At 39.4% G+C, this 20,000-nt stretch overlaps 1 protein-coding gene across 2 annotated transcripts in view; it reads right to left on the bottom strand.

Moving 5' to 3' along the window:
- The window catches only part of LOC138042191 (SH3 and multiple ankyrin repeat domains protein 2-like), a 37,452-nt gene that overhangs the window by 11,443 nt on the left and 6,009 nt on the right, over positions 1-20,000 (bottom strand). For both annotated transcript variants that reach the window (XM_068887994.1, XM_068887998.1), the window contains 15 exons: positions 19,920-20,000; positions 17,285-17,353; positions 17,043-17,168; positions 16,494-16,565; positions 16,278-16,386; positions 15,720-15,871; positions 14,905-14,949; positions 13,772-13,894; positions 12,373-12,489; positions 8,953-9,030; positions 7,124-7,190; positions 4,031-4,585; positions 3,300-3,392; positions 1,194-1,254; positions 212-282 (listed from right to left, as the gene is read on the bottom strand). The exon at positions 19,920-20,000 is cut by the window's right edge and continues 107 nt beyond it. In XM_068887994.1, the coding sequence (XP_068744095.1) occupies positions 212-282; positions 1,194-1,254; positions 3,300-3,392; positions 4,031-4,585; positions 7,124-7,190; positions 8,953-9,030; positions 12,373-12,489; positions 13,772-13,894; positions 14,905-14,949; positions 15,720-15,871; positions 16,278-16,386; positions 16,494-16,565; positions 17,043-17,168; positions 17,285-17,353; positions 19,920-20,000 (1,819 nt within the window). The remainder of the gene's footprint in view (positions 1-211; positions 283-1,193; positions 1,255-3,299; positions 3,393-4,030; positions 4,586-7,123; positions 7,191-8,952; positions 9,031-12,372; positions 12,490-13,771; positions 13,895-14,904; positions 14,950-15,719; positions 15,872-16,277; positions 16,387-16,493; positions 16,566-17,042; positions 17,169-17,284; positions 17,354-19,919) is intronic.

Genomic DNA, 20,000 nt, shown 5'->3' with positions numbered 1-20,000 from the left:
CTGCAAATGAGGAAAGGGCAATATGAGGATCAATAGGCAAATCCGTGCTTAAACAAATGTAACATTTTCTGTCGAACGATGGCAAAAAATGAACAAGTAGTTTGTTGCAATCATAGCCTTTCATACGCTTTCAGTTTCGCGACAAAAGACAAATTGTTGTGTACCATGAAAGAAACCAGTATTGGTGGCCACGTTGTGAAGAGTAACTTACAGTTAGCGCCTCTCATCTGGAAACCAAAGCCTGCACTGTTTCTTTGTAAAGTGACAATCCTGGCGGCATCACTGAAATGTCAAAATGACGTCACGCAGATTTTGTTGAAAAAAAAAAAAACCGTTGTTTCGATGTTCATGCAGTGCGCACTTCTAGCTTTTTCGTGTCCAAATTTTTTGTGCAGATTTCTCGCAATAATAATAATGATAAGTAATGAACTTTATTTAAGTGTCTACATTTACCACCGTATCTAGCGCTGGGGAACTAATTGTACAGGGGCCCGTTTTTCGGAAGTCCCGGAACTTTACGGGCCATTTTCGGGTATCACATTTCCCTCTGTATCTCAAGAAATGAGAGGATTTAAGTCGTCAAACTTCACAGTCATTTTGCTTTGTGTTACCTTGAAAACCTGTTAAAGAATCGGCTTTCCAAAACAACAGGTTGACAGGTTTCACAAATGGCTTTCCGGGCCTGAAAAGTTTCCGGGACTTTCGAGAAACAGGCTCCAGGAATCAGATCAAATCATCTCCTATCAAATCGTCAGTTGGTTTTTTTTACACGAGAGGAAAAGCGGAGTACTCGGAGAACCAACAAACCCACTGACCAACATGTGACGCCAAATCTGGGAGCCGAACCCGGACCAACATTGGTTGGAAGCGAGTGCTCTCATCACTGCACCATCCCTGCTCACTCGTAGTTTCCTTCGAAAGCCTGCGACAAACGCTACTAACGTTTTAAATAATAGCAAATAAAACAAAAGCTCGTGGTACCATTGCATATTTTTTGATTAAGTGCACCCAGGTCAGTAAAAAAGACATGATCAAGCTTTAGACAAAGACCCTGCCATTCACAGTTCTTCGAGTTACCCGTTAGTGTCACGCAACCGAGCGAAAGAGCCGAGATTGTGTAGCGTGCGAGACTGAAGGAGGTGTAACTCGACGGAATGCCAAGGGGCTGCCTGCTGACCAACCCAGCATCTTACCTCTTGGTAAAAGATGACACAGAAGGTGGTCGGCCAAACAGTGTCTTCGGTCTTTGTTTACCTGTGGTATCAAAAAGAGACCATAGCATTAAAACGTGACTTCCGCGAGTGCTATTGTAACACTCAAAGCCCAAATTTGGCTATCTAATTCAATAATAATGTTAACGTGGCACCAATCTAATTTATAAAATAATTAGGATAGTACGCGCACTCTCATTGTTCAATAGCTGTTTTTAGATGAGAGAATGGAACACGGCTGTAACATCACACGTTATGTGTTGTCAGACGCGCGTTTTGATTGGCTGGTAGGAAATATGAGCGTGTATCAAGAAAATCTGTTTCAATCAAGAATTTTCCTTCATTTGTTCCTTCATTTGTCCAATTATCTTTGAGAAATATTTTTTAAAAGCAACAGAGGACTTTTTTTCTGTGTTCCATAGCCTCATCTAAACACTCAGGTTAGTTGGGAGAATTCTCGACAGTTATGCAAACTCTCGACTGCGTCTCGGGTTGCATAACTGTCTCGAATTCTCCCAACTCCCCCTCGTGTTTAGATGAGGCTATGATAACACGGAAAACGTCCTCTATTGCTTAAATGTAGAGCTCCTCCAACTAAGACTTTCGCGCGTTAGGGTGACCAAGAAACTAACTCCTCCATTGTGACCATGGCACGGTCCGTTTTGTAACTTTCGTGGTGGTTTTGTTACTGGTTTACTTGACAGCACGCGCCTTTCTATTTTGCAAATTGACTGCATCAGGTCGCAATTCCCATAGTACTTTCTTTGCGAAGTCCATTGCTCTATCGTCCTCTTGGCCAAACGTGAACCTTGTTTTGATTGGTACGAAGCCACCGCCTTACGGAGACACCGCAAGGAATAACTACAGAATATCGGCATCGTTTGAAGAACAACTACATGTTCTGGATAACAAGATTGACTTGTGCTCTAACAAAACATTACACGTCATTCATATTCTGCAGTTTTGGTTAACGCAACTTTAGCTGGTTTTTATCTCTGGCGTTTCAATTCTATTTCACGTAATGAAATATAGATTCTTTCAGGCTGATGAGTGCGTACGATTTTTATTCACGAGTTGTGAAGGATCGCCTAAACGAACTAGTGAACGAAGCGAACGTTTAAGTTTAGCAATCCTTCACAACTAGTGAGTAATGAAAATCGTACTAATGAGCCAAGCACGAAGTAATTGTTTATTACATAAGTACAGAGATCATAAATTTAAAGAGGTTGGTGTTTATTGTGAGGCTATCAAACCACTAAACAAAAGCCTCAAACAAATAGCAAAATATTTTTGAAATGAAAGAAACCTTTACCGTCCATACCTCGCTTGAATACTTTTAAGACGTTTCAAGATTTTCTGAAGTATTTTGTGGAGAAAACTATGCAATAAAAGAACAAAAACTTTGAAAACCATACACCAGTCGGCCGCCGTGTTTACAAATTTCAATCCCGTCGTCGGTGCACAGTTCGCGGCTGCACCAAAGCTCAACAAGCTACTAGCCAATCAAAACGCAAGGACGATAATTTTTCACCAATTAAAAAAGAATTGTACGACCAACCTGAAGACTGATTTTTTTTCACTAGTGAAAACATCGTCTGTCCTGACTAAACAATTTTTATTTCATCACGGAAATGTACGTAAATCTCTGTACTTACATATGCGTTATTCATAGACAATAAAAGGAAAACCACACTTGTAAACGCCCACTTCCGCACAAACTGGATTAGTTAACGAACACGACAAAACTAGACCAAACCTAGGAAAGGCGGATCGTTGACTGATATTGGGAGCCCAAGGGAAATGAAAAAAATAAAACGAAGGGACGCCTAGAAAAACAGCCACAAATCAGATACAATATCGACAAAAGAGCTTAAAAATGATAAATACAAATAAAGAAAACGATCTTAATAGCAGAACAGCTGGGACTACACCGACCAAGATGAACAAAAAAGGAGAGAAAAATACTCAATTCTCCAGAGCGCACTTCAACTCGACTTAGGTTTTCCGTTTTCAAATCGCATTTAACAAGATTGGTCCGCCGAGGAGTGATATAAGTGGCTAGTAACCATTGAATCAGCACGTACGCACCTTTTTTCTTCTCTTCAACACATGAATGATGAAACCAGCCCGTCGAATTTCCTACTCGCCCCTCCCAGAATCCTTTCTCTCCAACATACAACACTGCAATCAAATCATACAATAATCAGTATACAGGCAATGAGCACCGAGAGGGAACTCCATATCGCGTAAGCGATCTTTAAACATCATATAATTTCTTCTACCACGCTAATAAAACTCCCATTTATTAAACTGCAATGATAACTACACCGCTCGTTTCATCCTTTGCTTAGATGTTGGAATTCACAAAGTGCCAATCGGCGGAGAAAAATCCTATTGGCTTTAAAATTACTACAATTTGACAAAAGTCCGTATGGCATTTCAGCTTTTTTAGCTCCACCTTCTAGAAACGGTTTAGGATTACCACGTATGTTAATGCATAAACAATAAAAGCGTAAAATTACCTGGAAGTGTTAACAAATACTTTCAAAAGAATATTCATAGCTTTGTGTTTACCCTATCCCATATTTCTGTCTGACCTCTGTATCTCTCGACGGTGTCACAATATGTTGTGTAAATTTCAAATGGAGGCATTTCCTTCTCGTTCTTTTGTTTACTGAAGTTACTATCGGTTACCAGCTGATAAATTTAAAACAATTCCCGTTATCTCACCAACCCGCTTTTGTGTCAACCCGTGCCGGAAACAGTGAAGAAGTCATAAAAAATAATAATAATAACGCAACAACTCGGCAGTACGTTACCTTCAACTTCATCTCCCGTCTTGAGCGCTAATTCACCGGCCGTACAAGGTCTGTAATCCCTGACGACAACAAAACGTTTGCCTGGTACGCTAGCATAGAGCCGTTTGCGAATTGTGGCTGCTCCAGAGACTGCCTTGACAGGCGGTACAGCAGAGCTTTCAGATGTCTCTGATGAGACCGAAAATTGCCGCCATGTTCGGTGCTTTCTTCTCTCTTCTCTCGGTGAAAGCTCGCCAGAGTCGGAATCCGCAGAGAAGTTAGAAGATTCCGAGGCTGTCGAGCTCGCGGATAAAGTTCTACTCCGCCTAATTTCAGAGTATTTATGTATTTCGACTTCACCGTTCATTGCTGCATTGTATTCTTCGATTGATGCTGTCTCGGAGGCAGTAGTGGATGGAATACTTTGAGTCGAAGAGACAAGCGAGGGCGGCGTGGTGTCGCTGTTTATTGACAGCTGAGTCTCCGAAGACGTTCGGGGAAATAACGAAGATGCCTTCGGCTTGGAAACGGATTTCCGTCGACGTGTGCTGTAAGCTGGCTTGCCAGAAAGTTTAACTGAGACAGAAAATGAGACGAACACGTGGGGTTAATGAACGAAAATTAAAGTTATTAAAAAAAACTCCAAGAAATAAAAAATAATAAGGGAGTCCGAAAAGATCAAATCATCAACGACGCGTGCACACATTCAGTTTGACGAAGACACTTCAAGCACGAAATTTCCCACCCAATCAAAACTCGGAAAAGGGGTTTCTGGAAAAAAAGTCTACAGACTTTGCACGGAATATAATTGCGGCGTGTACAACGTACAATGTACAACGGCAACATCGAAGAAAACACCAGAAAACAAAGACGTTTAATAGCCCTTTTCACGGTTAGTTTTTCTCATTTGCATTAAAATGTAATCTAACGTGGATGCGAGGCAATTTCGGGTTAAAACCACAAAATAGCCCGAAATTGACTCACATATATGCTTGATTACATTGTAATGCAAATGAGAAAAACTAACCGTGTAAAGTACACAAAAATTTGGTTTTATCAACGGAGTTGATAATGTAAATTGACCACCGTACAGAGATTCTAAAAGCTGACGTTTCGAGCGTTAGCCCTTCGTCAGAGCGAATCCAACGTCAGCTTTTAGAATCTCTGTACGGTGGTCAATTTACATTATCAACTCCGTTGATAAAACCAAATTTTTGTATACTACTTCCCCACCGACGCAGCACCACAGTTTCTTTAGAAACTACCCCTCCATTCATTTGTTATTTAACCGTGTAAAGGGCTATTGGCAAAACAACTGCTCTGCAGGTGCGCTTTGAACTTTCGTAAATTCTTCGTCTTCCGGGGCAAATTTAGAAATCCAAAGAAAACGTGCGCTCACATCGGCAATTTTCGCTTTCCTTTTTAATTAGCGCCCCGAGACTTCCTGGATAGTACGGTTGGTTCTAAGCTAAACGATGTGCAATGATCGCAAAGTTATAGAAAGAGGTGGAGACTTGCAATTGTGTATGACGTTTCTTAGTTGACCTTGCAGTCCAAAATCATACAATCCTTTTGAAATGAGATTAAGAGGTGGTTCGATTTTTTTCCTACTCAATTTTCGAGAAGTCTTCTCGAGATTTCAATGTCTGGCAACGGAAGTTCCGGCAACCAACAGCCTTGGCACTTCAATAAACTGATTATTATTGTGATATCCGTTGGGCTGCATGCAGAAGTTATTTTTATCCGTAAATGGTCGATCGATGATTATTTTAGAAGTCAATATCGACATGGCGCCATAACGATGTCCTTATTGAATTACTTCAACTCTTTTGAAAGCGAGGATAACTCAAAATTTCTAAGCTCAAACCCATATACGCTAGTTCTCAAAACCCACAGTCAACTGAGCGCTTGTCGTGACTTTTCAAAATACGTTCCGCTTGTCAAAGCGTTAATTTAAGGACGGTGTCACAGAATAAGAAAGTATTTTGACATAAAAGATTACGCAGAAAGAAAGGTACCTCTGAGGATTACTCGAATATTAAATAAAACTTGAACGGTAGACATGCATTGACCACCGAGAAATTATAAGACTGGAGACTCCGGCTGCATTTAACTTGCACACATTTGTACGTCCCCAAAAATAGACTAAAATTGGTCCAATGATCTAAGATCATATTACATGGAAAGTGGGGGTTACACGCAATTTTTCACCGTGAGATAAATAGGATATGCTTTGGGTAAAATTACCCTGGATTCCAGACGGATTATTTTCAGAGCGACAAAAGAGCCAGTCGCTCTTTTCATAGCGAGAAAATAACCTCAGGAATCCAGGGTAGTGTAAAATGGGTTACTTTTTATATTGTTTTTACTCTTTGTATCTCAAAAAATTGTAAAGGCAAATCATTTAACTCCCCGAAGAAGTTGGGCCTTGCCTGACGAAATATTGGAAGAACCAAAAAATATATATATGGAAAAACAAAAAATATGTATATATGAAATATATAGGTGGGAAAGTTTTCTAATCCGTAGAGAAAAAATTGCGGATTCAAAAATATCCGCATATGTGTGGACAGGGCCTTGATAAGCCTGTTTCAACATTGGTCGAGTAAAAATAGATCAATTTACGTAAATCTCCATCCTGCACAATTCCCAGTTACGAGTTGTTATGATCTTCACTCATATCTGCTCGGCTTTCTTTTCCACAAGCTCGTAAAATGTGCCACTGCACTTTCTAATTTGGTCTTTTGCCACAAGCAGCGTTTTTTTTTTTTGCCATAACCATTAAAATCTTTTAAGGAATTATGACAAATAATGCCGGAAACATACAAAAAAAAAAACATACATATAAAACAGCGCGTAGGTGATTGCATGATCGCAGAACGTATGCGCAAAGCAACAGGCGGCAATACATGTCCTCAATTAAGAAGGTTCGTAATTATTGTCTTATTTGCCTCTATCCTTCCATTAGTGTAAAAAAAGTCTAGACAGTAGTCTAAACTTGATAAATTAGGATTTAGCTTAACATTAGAAATATGACGTTGAGGTTCGGATGGGACAAATAAGGATGTGTCAATTTTCTAATGAGCGTCGAGGTGCTGCGTAAGGGAACATTACCTATGTCCTTGTCGGTAAAATTGTTGATTAATTCAGCAAGACCTTTGTTGCCACTAACAGCCGCTACCTAAACGAGTGGAGAGAAGATTGATTAATTAACGTGCTTTCCACAAGGCAAAGAAGCGACGCTTATTTCCTCTTTAATGTAGAGCATTTCTGCCAGAGGGTAAAGGAAAAAAAGCCCGACTTCGCAAAAAGTAAAAAACACGTTTTCACATTCACGGATATCTGCTGACCAGCCAACCATGTTATTTTTAAACCAACCATCAAGATAAACAAGAGGGAATTTTGATTCTGTTCCTAAAAGGTCCCAGCCACACCACTGCATTTTCCTCCAGTGAGCACCGAAAAGAACCCCTGACTTACTGGCAACCATAACTTGTCGCAAATTTTAGAAACAGCACAGAAGCGTCAGAAGTCAATCATTCGCGGATTTAATGGTTTGGAATGAGATGGACGTCCTTACTTTCGAACATGACAAAAAAAAAAATAGTGGCCTTTCTTTCGGAGAAGTGTGTTCAAGGAAAATACTCACAGAGAAAAGACGTCTTACGCCCTACGTACAAGAAAGTAGATTGACCTTTGAGGACAACTCAAGTTATAGAGCAAAATCTCGTGGTTAATTGGTAATGTTGCTGTCCCTGGGCAAAGAGAAAGTGATGTTCTGATGTGACTCCCCAAAAACGACCACGTGGGAGGCTAGTGCTGCGATTATGCTTCCCATTCCGCAATTCTGGAGAAACCCGACTCTTACTGTAAAAAATGCGTTCTCAAAATTTCACGGATCTTCATCGAAACGACTATTTGACTTAAAAGATCGTGCGTGCAAATCTTTGAAAGCACGCGTCACACCTGAATTGACCTGAACAAGTCTGGTTCCGTGAACAGTTGTCTTCCGGAAAATGAGAGGAACACGCCATGCGTGACCAGTCACGTTATTAACCAGCACGACTCACGCCTCTCGTCAAGTTCCGGTTTTCGTTATATTAGTATCATCGCGACTAAACCAACCTCGTCTTTATCAAGTATACGATCTTAGGGGAAAGCAAATTATCGCGAATGTGCGCTTTGTAAAAAGCAATTAATAACACCCTTGAGCAAAGATTCCCACCCAAATTAGAGCAACATATTAGCATAAACGAAGCATTTGATTTGAACAATCGACAACTTAACGACATTGTGAGAGGTCTACTACAACGGCAAATCGATCAAAAACGACAACTAAACGTTATTGCTCAGACTGAGATTGAGTGAAGAGGAAAAATCGCGCCGCCAAAAACTCACAATGAAAAGATACCCCCTCATAAAGCCGCAAAACCTAACTAATGCTAAAATTATACTTACAATGATTGTGATATACAGCCACAATAAAAATCGCGTAGAGAACAATAGTTTATTTATCTCGGAAACTTTTGCGAAGACGGTATTCTTAAAACGTCGAAGCGGATGGTCATTCATGCTAATTATGCATAATTTTCAATAGTGGAGTGAGTCTTCCCAATATCACGCGTAAAAAAATCTCCTGCTTTGTAAAATTAACTCCCTTCTCGAACCCCGACAAACAAGTTGCATATCAAAGAAGGCGGCCGAAACATACGCCAAAGTTTCACAAAACTGGTTTCCAAATTCTGAAACACACACAAACATCAAAATAAAAATTTCACTGGCGATCAAATATATTAAATGGCTACATGTATTGTCTAAATTTGGAGATGCAAATTTTTGTGTTTTATGTTCTATCGCACATAACGGCTTTGTTCGTCGCAGAAATGCAATTCTGACTTAAAACTGAAAAAGATGTTTCGTTTAACGATCAAACTCAAGCTTACCTCATAAGCAGACTGGTTGGCAAAGTTTAAAATATTTTTCTTCGCTCCCCTAAAAAGCAAAACTCTTGCACATTCTTCCTGCGGGAAAAAAAAGACAAGATCGAAGATTCGTTAACAAGCATTTTAGCGATATTTTAAGAAAAGCTCTAGATGCACTTACTTAAATCGCCGATACTTCGATGTGTATGATGCTTTACTGTAAATATAACTGTCTACAAATACACCCGGCTTCCACTTTCAGAAGTTGGTCATCAAAACTCTTACGAAAAACTGAATCTTCGTCTACTACTATAACATAATAAGTACGTCAAAGGTCTTAATCCACCGCTAATCTTGTAAGACTTCAGTTCACCGGGAATTACTTCACTGGGTTACACACGTGGTGTGATATCGATCGTTTGCAAACTTTTCAACATTCTTTGCCGAGACAGTTCCACATGACGTGTTCTCGCGAACTAAATTTTATGCATGCATAATTATTGCTGAGAAAGGTTTTTTAAAACTTTCAACTACTGTTTGACAAACAACAGAAAATCGCTCCCTCCAAGCTGTCGCAAAATTGTTGTATACGCGAAAACTCTATCACGAAATTTAAGTTGTGAGGCATAATAAACAGTCCTATTGAACTGTATTTAAATGCAAACATACAGGCAGCAGGAGTCCGTGTAAGAATTGTGACTAAATCTATACATTACGTGATAAGGGAGTGATATCTTCGTGCAGAAGGTGTTTAACTCGTACTGCACTAAACAAGGCAGAGTGCGGTCGTTTTGCCGAGGACTGGATGTAACTTTTGACAGGGAGGGGAAGGGAGGGTGCACGCGAGCGTCCAAAGATAATAAGACCCGCGGCAACATAACGAATTTACAGTTTTTCACACTGAATATCAAATATAGCAAAGACACCAGCTAAACACCTTCAATTCGACTAGGCAAACTTCAGACCTTCGTTGCAATACCCTCGAGAATGCGAAAACAAATTAATTAAGAATTTACGGACGAACATTGGAAACGAGTAGAGCACTTGCACACTCGCTCAACAAAAACAGGCTGCGGTTTTGTGATGTGTGTGGCATAGGCGGTAAAGTTTAAAATAAGTGATGTTTAAATTCACCATCACCGATATCTTATTTGCACAAGTATTACTAATAACTGATCAAACAACGTGACAAACTGAATGTAAATAATCAGCTTATTTCACCCCCCAAAAGTGAAACGGTGTCGTATTAGTCAATATCACACCAGTAGTTTAACTACCGTTGCAAATCATCATTATTTTTGGAGACACAAGTAACGTTTCTTGTAAGAATCGTTTTCCTACGGACAGTGATGCCAACAGAATTGACAAAAATTTACTTAGCAATCTTGCGCAGTCGACCAAATAAAAACAAAGCTCTGTGGCTGTGAGCGACTTTCCTTTTTAGGCAGAATCAACCATTTGTAAAGAAAAGTACCGCTATTACCTTGACTCGACTTCCGCTCAGGTTGTAGAAACGTCAGTCAACGTCAACCGAAACAGTTCACTCGCCTCACTTCATCACGAAAATTACCGCTGCTCAGAAAATTTTATCTAACTTTGCACATGAAATATTTCACTGACTTTCGGTCCTCTATTGACATTAATCCTTCCGGTCGTTGCTCAGTGGTAAAAGAGATATTCTTAAGTTCAAATAGAGGGGATAAGGGCTTATTTAACGAATAAGTGTGAAAACTGAATAATGCATTTTAATAATAAAGCAACCAATGTTCAAGAATTGCCTCTGGAAAACGACACAAACCAGACACCCCCACGATCCCTTTACCGATTTTTTTCTTGGTATTTCTTGATTGTTACTTGCTTCAAGCTATCACAGTCATGATGAATCAGAGAAAATAAAAAAGACTCTCTCGCTGGATTCCATGAGCAAGAGCGTTTTTACGTGACGGTCGAACTCCAAAATAACGACATATCGACATGGAGGCCGTAAATTTTCCATAAGTCCTTCGTCTTGTTCTGTTGTGGCCCGGCCGACGAAAGCTCTCGCGACTCTTTGCTAGCTCGACCGCTTTGCAAGCTAAAAAGCTCGCTTCACTCGCTTAACTATTCCGTCTTGAACTTGTGGTAGGTTAAGAAACTGAATGATAAACCCACGTAGCTGCAAGTGTCACAATGTCAAATCCCCACGAATGTCTTGCATTATCTTCTGCCTGAGCAGAGGTGTCGAGAGGGTTAACGGGTTAACGGGATAGGGGTCATACGTTGCCACTTCCCGAAAAATGCACTTAACGTTTTTAAGAACAGGTTTGTTTAAACTTATTTAAGGCCGTCAACTTTTTTCTCCGTGTATTGTCGAATGCGTTGCCTAATTTTCGTTAGGTCGGTCGGACCAAAAAAATAAAAACAAACAAAAAGAAAAGCAAAAGCAAACGGAAAAAACAATTTTCCAGCTGCAGAAAGAGTCGAGAGGCATGTAGGTGTTGACATATTTTCCTCCCACGCGGAAAGAACGCCTCCTACCGTGGAAGAGTGTCACGTTTACTCCGGGGTTGAAGTTGACACCGAACATCTGTACGGGCAAAACCAATGTTTGTATTTCAGATTAACAGTTCACTGCGTCAATACCTTCCTAGTATCTTTTTTCGTTTGTTGTTGCCGTTGTTTCTTTTTACAAAAAACTCAAAACTATATGAGTGGGTCAGTCGGACGACAATATAGGGAATAAAGGGAACGGCCTAATTTTTTGGCTATCTTTCGGATACTAGTATTCGCTCTATGTGAGGGCAGCCGGCATCGACTTTGTGGATTTCTTAAAATACTTAACAAAGATATAAAAAGTGTGCCAAGAGCGTCTCCGACAGAAAATCGGGTCAGGTGGTCACCGCTGCAGTTTGCCTGAATGAAGCGGCTTTAGATCAGCGTTTTTTAACAAATGCCAACAGCTAACTGCCAAGTGAACCTTGGACGGCTAACTGAGGCTTTTATAGCTAGACTCTGTCTATTACAGTAGCCAGTTGTACAGCTTCTTCCATGAGCACGTAGGTATTACACGTGCTCTTTCACAGTTATGAATGAGGCCTTAACAGATTTTGCCAATGCAGGTGTACCTTATAAACTGATATCTAGGAACAAAGTCACTATGTCCTCATTTTATTTACAACAAAACCATTGATTTTATGACCTTGAACGACCGACTACAAAGAACACGAAGATAACTAACGCGACATAAATAGCCCCTTTTCGTATGGTCACGTTCCATTAACCGTATTTTACTGATGGGGCAGTAAAATCTCATTTAAAAGGTTTCATTTTAACAAAAAGCGAGATCATGACATTCATAAACGATGGTGACACTATCGGTCTGACTTATAATTTCGTTTTCATAGGAAAAAAATATCATATACCAACTATCATAATTTAAATTTAGAGTTACCAATACGGTACCTGATTATTGAGTGCGGCAACATGCAATGCCGTGTTTCCTGAGGCTGTTCGTGAATCAATTTCTGCGCCATAAAATAAGAGGTGCTCCAAGTGTTGCACAAGTCCATTCTTACACGCCTGCGTGGGAAAAAAAACAGATCATAAATAGAGTAGTTTCCAATGGGGTGTCAAAACTGCTAGTATTTATGACAGCACGATTACTACGTGATCCCAAAAAAATAGCTTTCACATATGACCGAATGCATAAATGGCGGCCAAAAATTTGTTCTCTTGTTCATGTGCTAATGAGACTCACTAGCCTCGCTCTCGAGCAACATTTCTTTTGTATTTTGTCCATACAAACGAGGCTAGTGAGGCTAATTAGCACATAAATAAAAGAATATTTTATTGGCCGCCATTTATGCATTCTAAAGTTCATCCCCCATTGTACGTTAAGACTGGCTTTAAAAGTTCGCGCCACTTTTACGAATTGTGCTATGAGTCCGCGAACTGGTCGACCGGGCGACAGAGAGAAGAGAAGAGAAAAGCCTGCAATAAATTTTGCACGAATTTCTTCTCTCTGCCACACACGTACGTGCACGCTCAGAACGCCGGTTGTCGGGTTCACATTTTGAGATTAGGGAGCTTAAGCAACGACAACGGCGACGGCAACGAGAACGTCACAAATTTGCATAATTAGTGGTCAAAAACAATAGCTTTGCACGCCTTGCACGCGCGTTTTTCACTTTTGTCCATTTTGTTGCCGTCGTCAGCAAAACAACAACGTGAAATAGCCAAGTTTTTGGTTTTATGAAGAACGTCAGCACTTGAGGATAAATTTTCATTTTCTCGCCTAAAATGAAGTGCCGTTCCGACTGGTCTCATCTTTGAGGAATTACCACACCCTTGTCATATTAAAAACGTTGAAAGGGTCACGAAGCGATTAAAATAACGCAAATTTATATTTTGAGATGACGTTCTCGTTGCCGTCGCCGTTGTCGTTGCTTAAGCTCCCTAATAACGTAATCGAAGCCACCCGCGTCGTTCGTCGTTGCTTTTAAGCAAAAGGGAAAAAAAAAATGTTTTCATGGGGGAGCTTAAATCCCCCATGTCAGCATTTTTTTCCCTTTTCGCTCGTTGGTACCTACACGGAAAACAAACAAACTGAATAAAAAGCGCATTAAGTCATACCAGAAACCCATAAGGGTTGAAACGTGTAACGCGCGTTCAGAGCTTCCGAATATTCAGCGCGAACTGATTGGTTGAACGTTTCAGTGCTAAGTACCATATTTGGAAACCCCTCGCTCTTGTTGTTCCAAATATGGTACTTAGGAAATTGGAATATTCAGAAGCTTGTTTCCCAGCGCACAAGCGGCCGTTACACGTTTCAACCCTTATAGGTTTCTGGTCATACTCGTACCAAATGTATTTCCTGCTTTCCTTGATGATCAGAGACATGGAGTTCCGAATGATCATTGAGAAGAATCTCGCAGCAGTACGGATCTCCGCCATAGAGAACTGTATAGAACAATGGTGTGAAACCCTGCGTGCAAGCGGAAAGCAAATCAGTTGGTTGGGCCTTTGTGTATCTAATGTAATGACATACCATATTTCGGAGGTTAAAACCTCGACTTTAGGTGAAAACTGGGCAAAAATCCAAATAAGCATTTTTACTCAGCTCACACGTTCAACATACCTGACAACCCAATGAGAAGATATGAAATGTATTCATGGCACAAAGACCTATCCGCATTAAATTGTTGGCGACTTTCTTAAGGCATCATCTCCAAACTTGAAAAAACTGGCCAGTTTTTTCAAGTTTCAATCCATTTCCATCCTTGGCCGCAAACAACAAAAAATAGCTTCAGAGCAACTCAATGGTCATTGGTGACAAAACTACGGAATCATTTGTTGGTCTTCATTGATGCAAAGGCGTCTTTTAGTGTTTTGAAGTTTGACTAAAATGGCGTGACTCTGCACCTTTAACATGCACCACGGAAAACACACAGGCAAGGATAAAATGATGATAATGATGATGATGACGGCAACAGCTATCACGCTGAAGATGATCGTGAATTTCCCAAATTGTCAACAACTGGTGAATCGAAATAGAGTAGTCATGGTTTTACCAAAAAAATCCGGAAATTTCGGTTGGAATGTAAATGGTAAGCCTATTTTGGTCTTCCCAAACGGAAAATTCCTGAAAGTTCCGGAGAAAACAGGATTTCTTTCAAGAAAGGTAGTCCAAATTCCCAAACGTAAAATGTGTTTACCATTTGCATTCCCCCATGATTTTGCCTCCCTCTAGACTCTCTCGGTAAACTTGAACGAATTTTATAAACGATACTCGCCGATCCCAACTAAATTTCCCATTCGGGAGTTTTTGCTTACCATTTCAACAAACCTAGTACCAACCGGTTTCTGCTTGTAAATGGTCAACAACCATGATTATTACACCGAATCTGCTCTTAAACAAAACCATTCTCAAAAAGAATTGCCCTATAAGCAAAGAACAAAATTAAGTGCCAATAATTCAAAACGGCTACAGTATACCTTAGAATCTTTGTAATTTGGTGAAGCTCCAAAGTCAAGTAGCGTCTAAAGAAATACAAGAAAACAGGAAAGCTAAGCAGTGTCAAGAATGATTATCACGGACAAGAATGAACTAGTCATGGGCAATAGAACATTTTCATAAAAGGCAGTTTATTTAATTTTCCTAGCTAACTGCTCGGATGATTACCAGATACACATTTTCCTTACTTCTCACTGCCTACTTTCCAAACTTTGACATAGCAATTCTTTCAGTGTATGTTTAAATTCCATAATGAGATTTCAAGCCCCAAAATTTAGAAACGGTTATGCCATTAAACTTCTTTGCTTCCTTAAGTACTCTTAAAACAAACTGAAACATTTTTTTTTTTAATAAACGCCTATCAAGCTTCCTTCCTTCTTCCCACCCTTCTCAATATTAACACTGCTTTGCAGTCAATTGAAATTCCAGGTATTAACTTTGTAGTTTGTGTGTTTGTTTTTGTGCTGTTTCGATCCACAATCTCGTCTTATAATATATGTTCTAGATAAAGCTGATACACTGCACAGTGTACTTGAATTTTATTAACCCTGTGGTCATTTTCAAGTACGAATAACCTTTTTCTTAAGAAATATATATATATTGTTATTAAGATGTTACTTATAATTTAAAAAAATGTTGTTGTAAATGATGCTAATTATTGCTTAGAATATGCCTAGACAATGATTTTGGTCATTTCTCATTTATTACGAAGCAGAAAGTTGCAAGTGCCCAGAACAATGACCAGCTCATACAGACATAGTATCCACATTTTAACATCCTTGCCCCTTCCTCATACCTTGATAGATTCTGCTTGTCCTGCAAGAGCAGCTTTGTGCACAGGAGTTAGTCCTTCTCTTGTTCTGTAGTCTAACAAAGCACCACCATTCACCAGTGCGATTATTGTGTCAGATGCATTTTCTCTAGTAACAGCTAGTGACAGAGGTGTTTCTAAAAATTCAAGAAGTCAACATGGTTCATCAAGTCAATACTGTTTGCATCTCCCACACAGTGGCAATGGTATTTTGTTGTACAAAATATCTTCAAAAAACTTAAATTACTGTAACTGTTAATAAGACAAAAACATTACTTTTGGATAGCATTATATCAGTATTTCTCATTTGTGGCCTAAGTACAGTAGCATTACTTTTGACTTTGACCACTTCAACATTTCTATTTATTATTGGATCTTATGCACGTCTATAAACAACAAATATGGATATTAAAGGAAAAGATAACATGTACTGTAATTTAACAGTTTCTATTACATATACATGTAGAACCTGACGTCATAAATAAAACTCAAACGATCCTAAAGAACATTCAGTTACGTAGCTAAAGACTTAATAAACTGTACCTCCATTTTTGTCATCATGAAAGTTGGGATCAATTCCTTTTTCTGTCAGCTTGGAAACCTGCCCAACAGCATTTGACAATACCATTTCCAGGAATTTTCTTTGATTTGCCTTATCAAAGGAAGATGACATAAGTCAACACTGGTTCCACAGATCAATAAATAGTAGAAAAATGTACCGGCAATAATCAACAGAAGGTTAAGTTTTTTGTCACTCACCTTAGAATTCACCTTTTGGAGAGATTTTGGTTCATACATGAGAGAACGATACACTCTTCCCTTATACTTGAACTAATAAGGGAAAGGAAAAAAAACTAAATAATGATACAAGGATAAACCATGGTGTTGGCACACCATATTGCAAAAATGCCAGAAATGCAAGAAATGCAAGTACATTGTAATTTCTGCAGATTGCAGAATATTGACTGTTGCAGAAATGCGAGAAATGCAAGATATTAGATGCATGCAGAAGTACCCCCTCGCTTTTTTCCCCAACTTCAACATCACTCGTGTCTGGGAATACAGACAATTATTACATGTACCTTCACGAAGTTTCCTCCAAACCTAAAAATAACACTAACCTTTACCCTAACCTTATTGTTAGAAATACAAGTTAGTACACTGCAGCAAACTCTTAATTAAACTTACAGTGACACTTCACATTGGATGTCAAAATTGGGCTTGCACCTACATGTCATTACTTGCATTTCCATATTGGAACATTTACATTGTACATGTGGCTGTGCTAACATTAAGGCAGTAGCTCACCTCAAGAACTGGTGGAGAACCTTTCAGTGGGTATTCATTTAATGGTCTTTCTTCGTCGAGAAACTTGCCAGACTTTCCATTACAGGGTGGGTCATAGAACCCATAATTCATGATATCTTTCACACCCTAATAATGAAAATCATGGCGGTGGGTCAAAACTCTTGGTTTAATGTTTACAGTTGCATTCATTGCCAATGAAATAACCAGACCAATGAGGGAAAAAAATTAAGGACCAGGCTCACCTTCAACTCATTCATCACCTGAAGCTTAGCAGTCCAAACTTTTTCATGAACTTTGAACCGATACAGTTTCTGAAAAAAATGTTAAGAACCAATCTGATTAGCCATCTGATTAGCCGTAATTTTGCATTATAGTATTACCGGTAACTGATGGGCAAAGAAAAAACGATTGAGATAGACACTTCTGTTACCGAATACAGTGACAAAAATGCACAGTGAGAGTGCTAACTCCGCTCATCGCCTTGTTCAGTTCACTTCAGCAACTAAGGCACCCTGCTAGCAGAGCCTTTCTTTTGCTTGCTCGATTTTGGCGTTCTCGAGAAAGGCTATGCATGAATCAAGTAAGATCTTTATTGAATATGCACTGCATGTTGCCAGGATACAGTCCTGAACCGAAGCCTAATATGCCAGATCTCGCTGCCATCTTCGTTTTTCATGGTACAGTGGACTCAATTATAACCATCGGTTTTGTCACTAAACGGACGCTCGCACTGGAAAAACCAGTTTGACGAGAGAAAACAAGATTGACTAGTCCAGAAGTTCGGGCTGCGGCGGCTTCAAAGAATTGACGTAATTCGGGCAGAGCCTCCTTTTCTCCTCCTCAGTAAAGAAAAAGACAAAAGGAGGCTCTGCTCGCAGGGTGCAACTAAGGGTGCTTTGTGTAGATTATTTCATGCGTTCGAATCCTGTTGAAGCCACCTCCATTTTTAGGTGCCTAATTAAGAGAATGAATTGTTAATAAATTAATAAGTGTGAGGATCACTTCTCCTTCACATCTACATTGTATACCGTATTTACCCGTGTATAAGTCGATCCCATGTATAAGTCGACCCCCCATTTTTGATGGCAAAAAAAGCAATTTCTTAATTTCTTTGCTAAATGTTCATGGGATTACTAATCTTGCATTCTTCGATTTCTGGAACTGTGGATTCACAAAAAATTAAGGGCCTCAAGCGCTTAATAGTTTTGTGCTTCAGCGGTTGTTGTATGTGCGGGCATTTTGTCCTTGAATTTCGAAAAAGTTCTCAGAAAATCGAACATGTAAACCTCAAACTATCCTGTTTCGTTGTTCAAGGATAAAGGGCTTTAGAGGATAAGCACAACATCACAGAAGCAGGAGTCAATCTTTGAAAATAACTTCAAAAACGATGCGAAATGTGCAAAGTTTAATTGGTGCTTGACTTATAATTTCTCACATGGCAAACGAAACAAAACTCATAAACCACACAATACAGAGTTTGCAAAAGCATTTAAATCCCCAGGTTTGTATAAAGAATAAAAAACAATCATTACCAACCAGCATTTTCAGGCAACACGAGTGACGATCATGCTTGCACGCAAACACGAGGTATTGCGCCAGGTTACTAAGCCATTGAAAGATCGCGTTTTATTTCAAGAAACGAGAATGTTTTTTAGAGCTTTCCGCCTTTGGAAAACGAAAATTTCCAGTGTCTATTTCATATTTGTGCTTGTGAGTATCTTCAACATTTAAAGTAAAACAAATCCTTTTTCATTTCAACTGGAATTGCCTAATTACATTCATTTTGAAGTCTCTCGTCCACTGCGTTCGTTATGCCCAAAGACCACATTATGATGTTAATTTTGAATAAATTACTTAGCTGAAACTTGGCTCGAAATCTTTGACCCATGTATAAGTCGAGGGCGATTTTTGGAGCTTCTTTTGAGGCCATAAAAGGTCGACTTATACACGGGTAAATACGGTAACCTACACTTCGAATATATACATTCATTCAGTGACTCCTTTCATGAATGGGAACACATGAACACAACAAATTGATCTGCTCACAACTGAGTTTCTCCATAGTTTATTTGGTAGAGTATTGTGCCGACATCGCAGAGGTCATGGGTTCAAAACCTGTTGAAGTTGCCTGAATTTTTCAGGAGTCTATAAGAGACAATTGCTTAAATTGTACAGATACATTGTAAGTATCCTTCTTTACCTTCACTTTACTCGTGACTTTTACATTGCTCAAAGCTACATGGCACCTAAAAGGCCTCAAACGTATCAATACTTGACCTACATGTAAGCTCCAATCTTCTAAATTGTCCACAATTATATACAAGATCAAAGTTGAAAGAAGGAGTTCATTTTGAAGACTGCAAACATAATATCTAACTAGAACTGCACATACTGTATTTTCTTGAATAAGCCCCAGGGCCACAGCCACAGCTAATTTTTCACACCTCAAGTATGGCGCTTAATTGAGGGCGGCACTTATTTGAGATTGACGCTCATTTAAAAATTGGATACCACACAGAAATAGTTCTGTACGAAGATTAACAGAAACGTCTTTTGACAGTCACCACTTGACTCTTAGGGCCTTTTACTCAATCGAGGAGCTGTGAAATACAATCACTTTGAACTGAAGAACATTTGTTTTGATGCGAAGAAATTCCACATGCTGTGTTAGCGTTACTTTTTAGTGCTTAATTTCTTTTAATTTGACGAAAATTCCTCAAATAAGCGCCGCACTGGGGCCGTGGCACTTATTTGGGCGCGGCACATATTTCCTTTTTTGTCCCAAATGCGGTGGTTTTTCGAGGGTGGAGCTTGTTCGGGAGTGGTGCTTATTCGAGTAAACATGGTATTTGTAGAGCTAGACAGTTTTTTTCTTACATTAACTTTTCCATCAGGCAGGGTGACCAGTACTTCCAAGGAGCCATGTTTCTCCTCTACGCTGCTATTACATTCAATTCT

Source organism: Montipora capricornis, chromosome 3, assembly GCF_036669925.1.
Source record: "Montipora capricornis isolate CH-2021 chromosome 3, ASM3666992v2, whole genome shotgun sequence".
In the NCBI taxonomy this organism is placed as follows: Eukaryota; Metazoa; Cnidaria; class Anthozoa; order Scleractinia; family Acroporidae; genus Montipora; species Montipora capricornis.
This window is presented reverse-complemented; position numbering and strand designations above follow the sequence as displayed.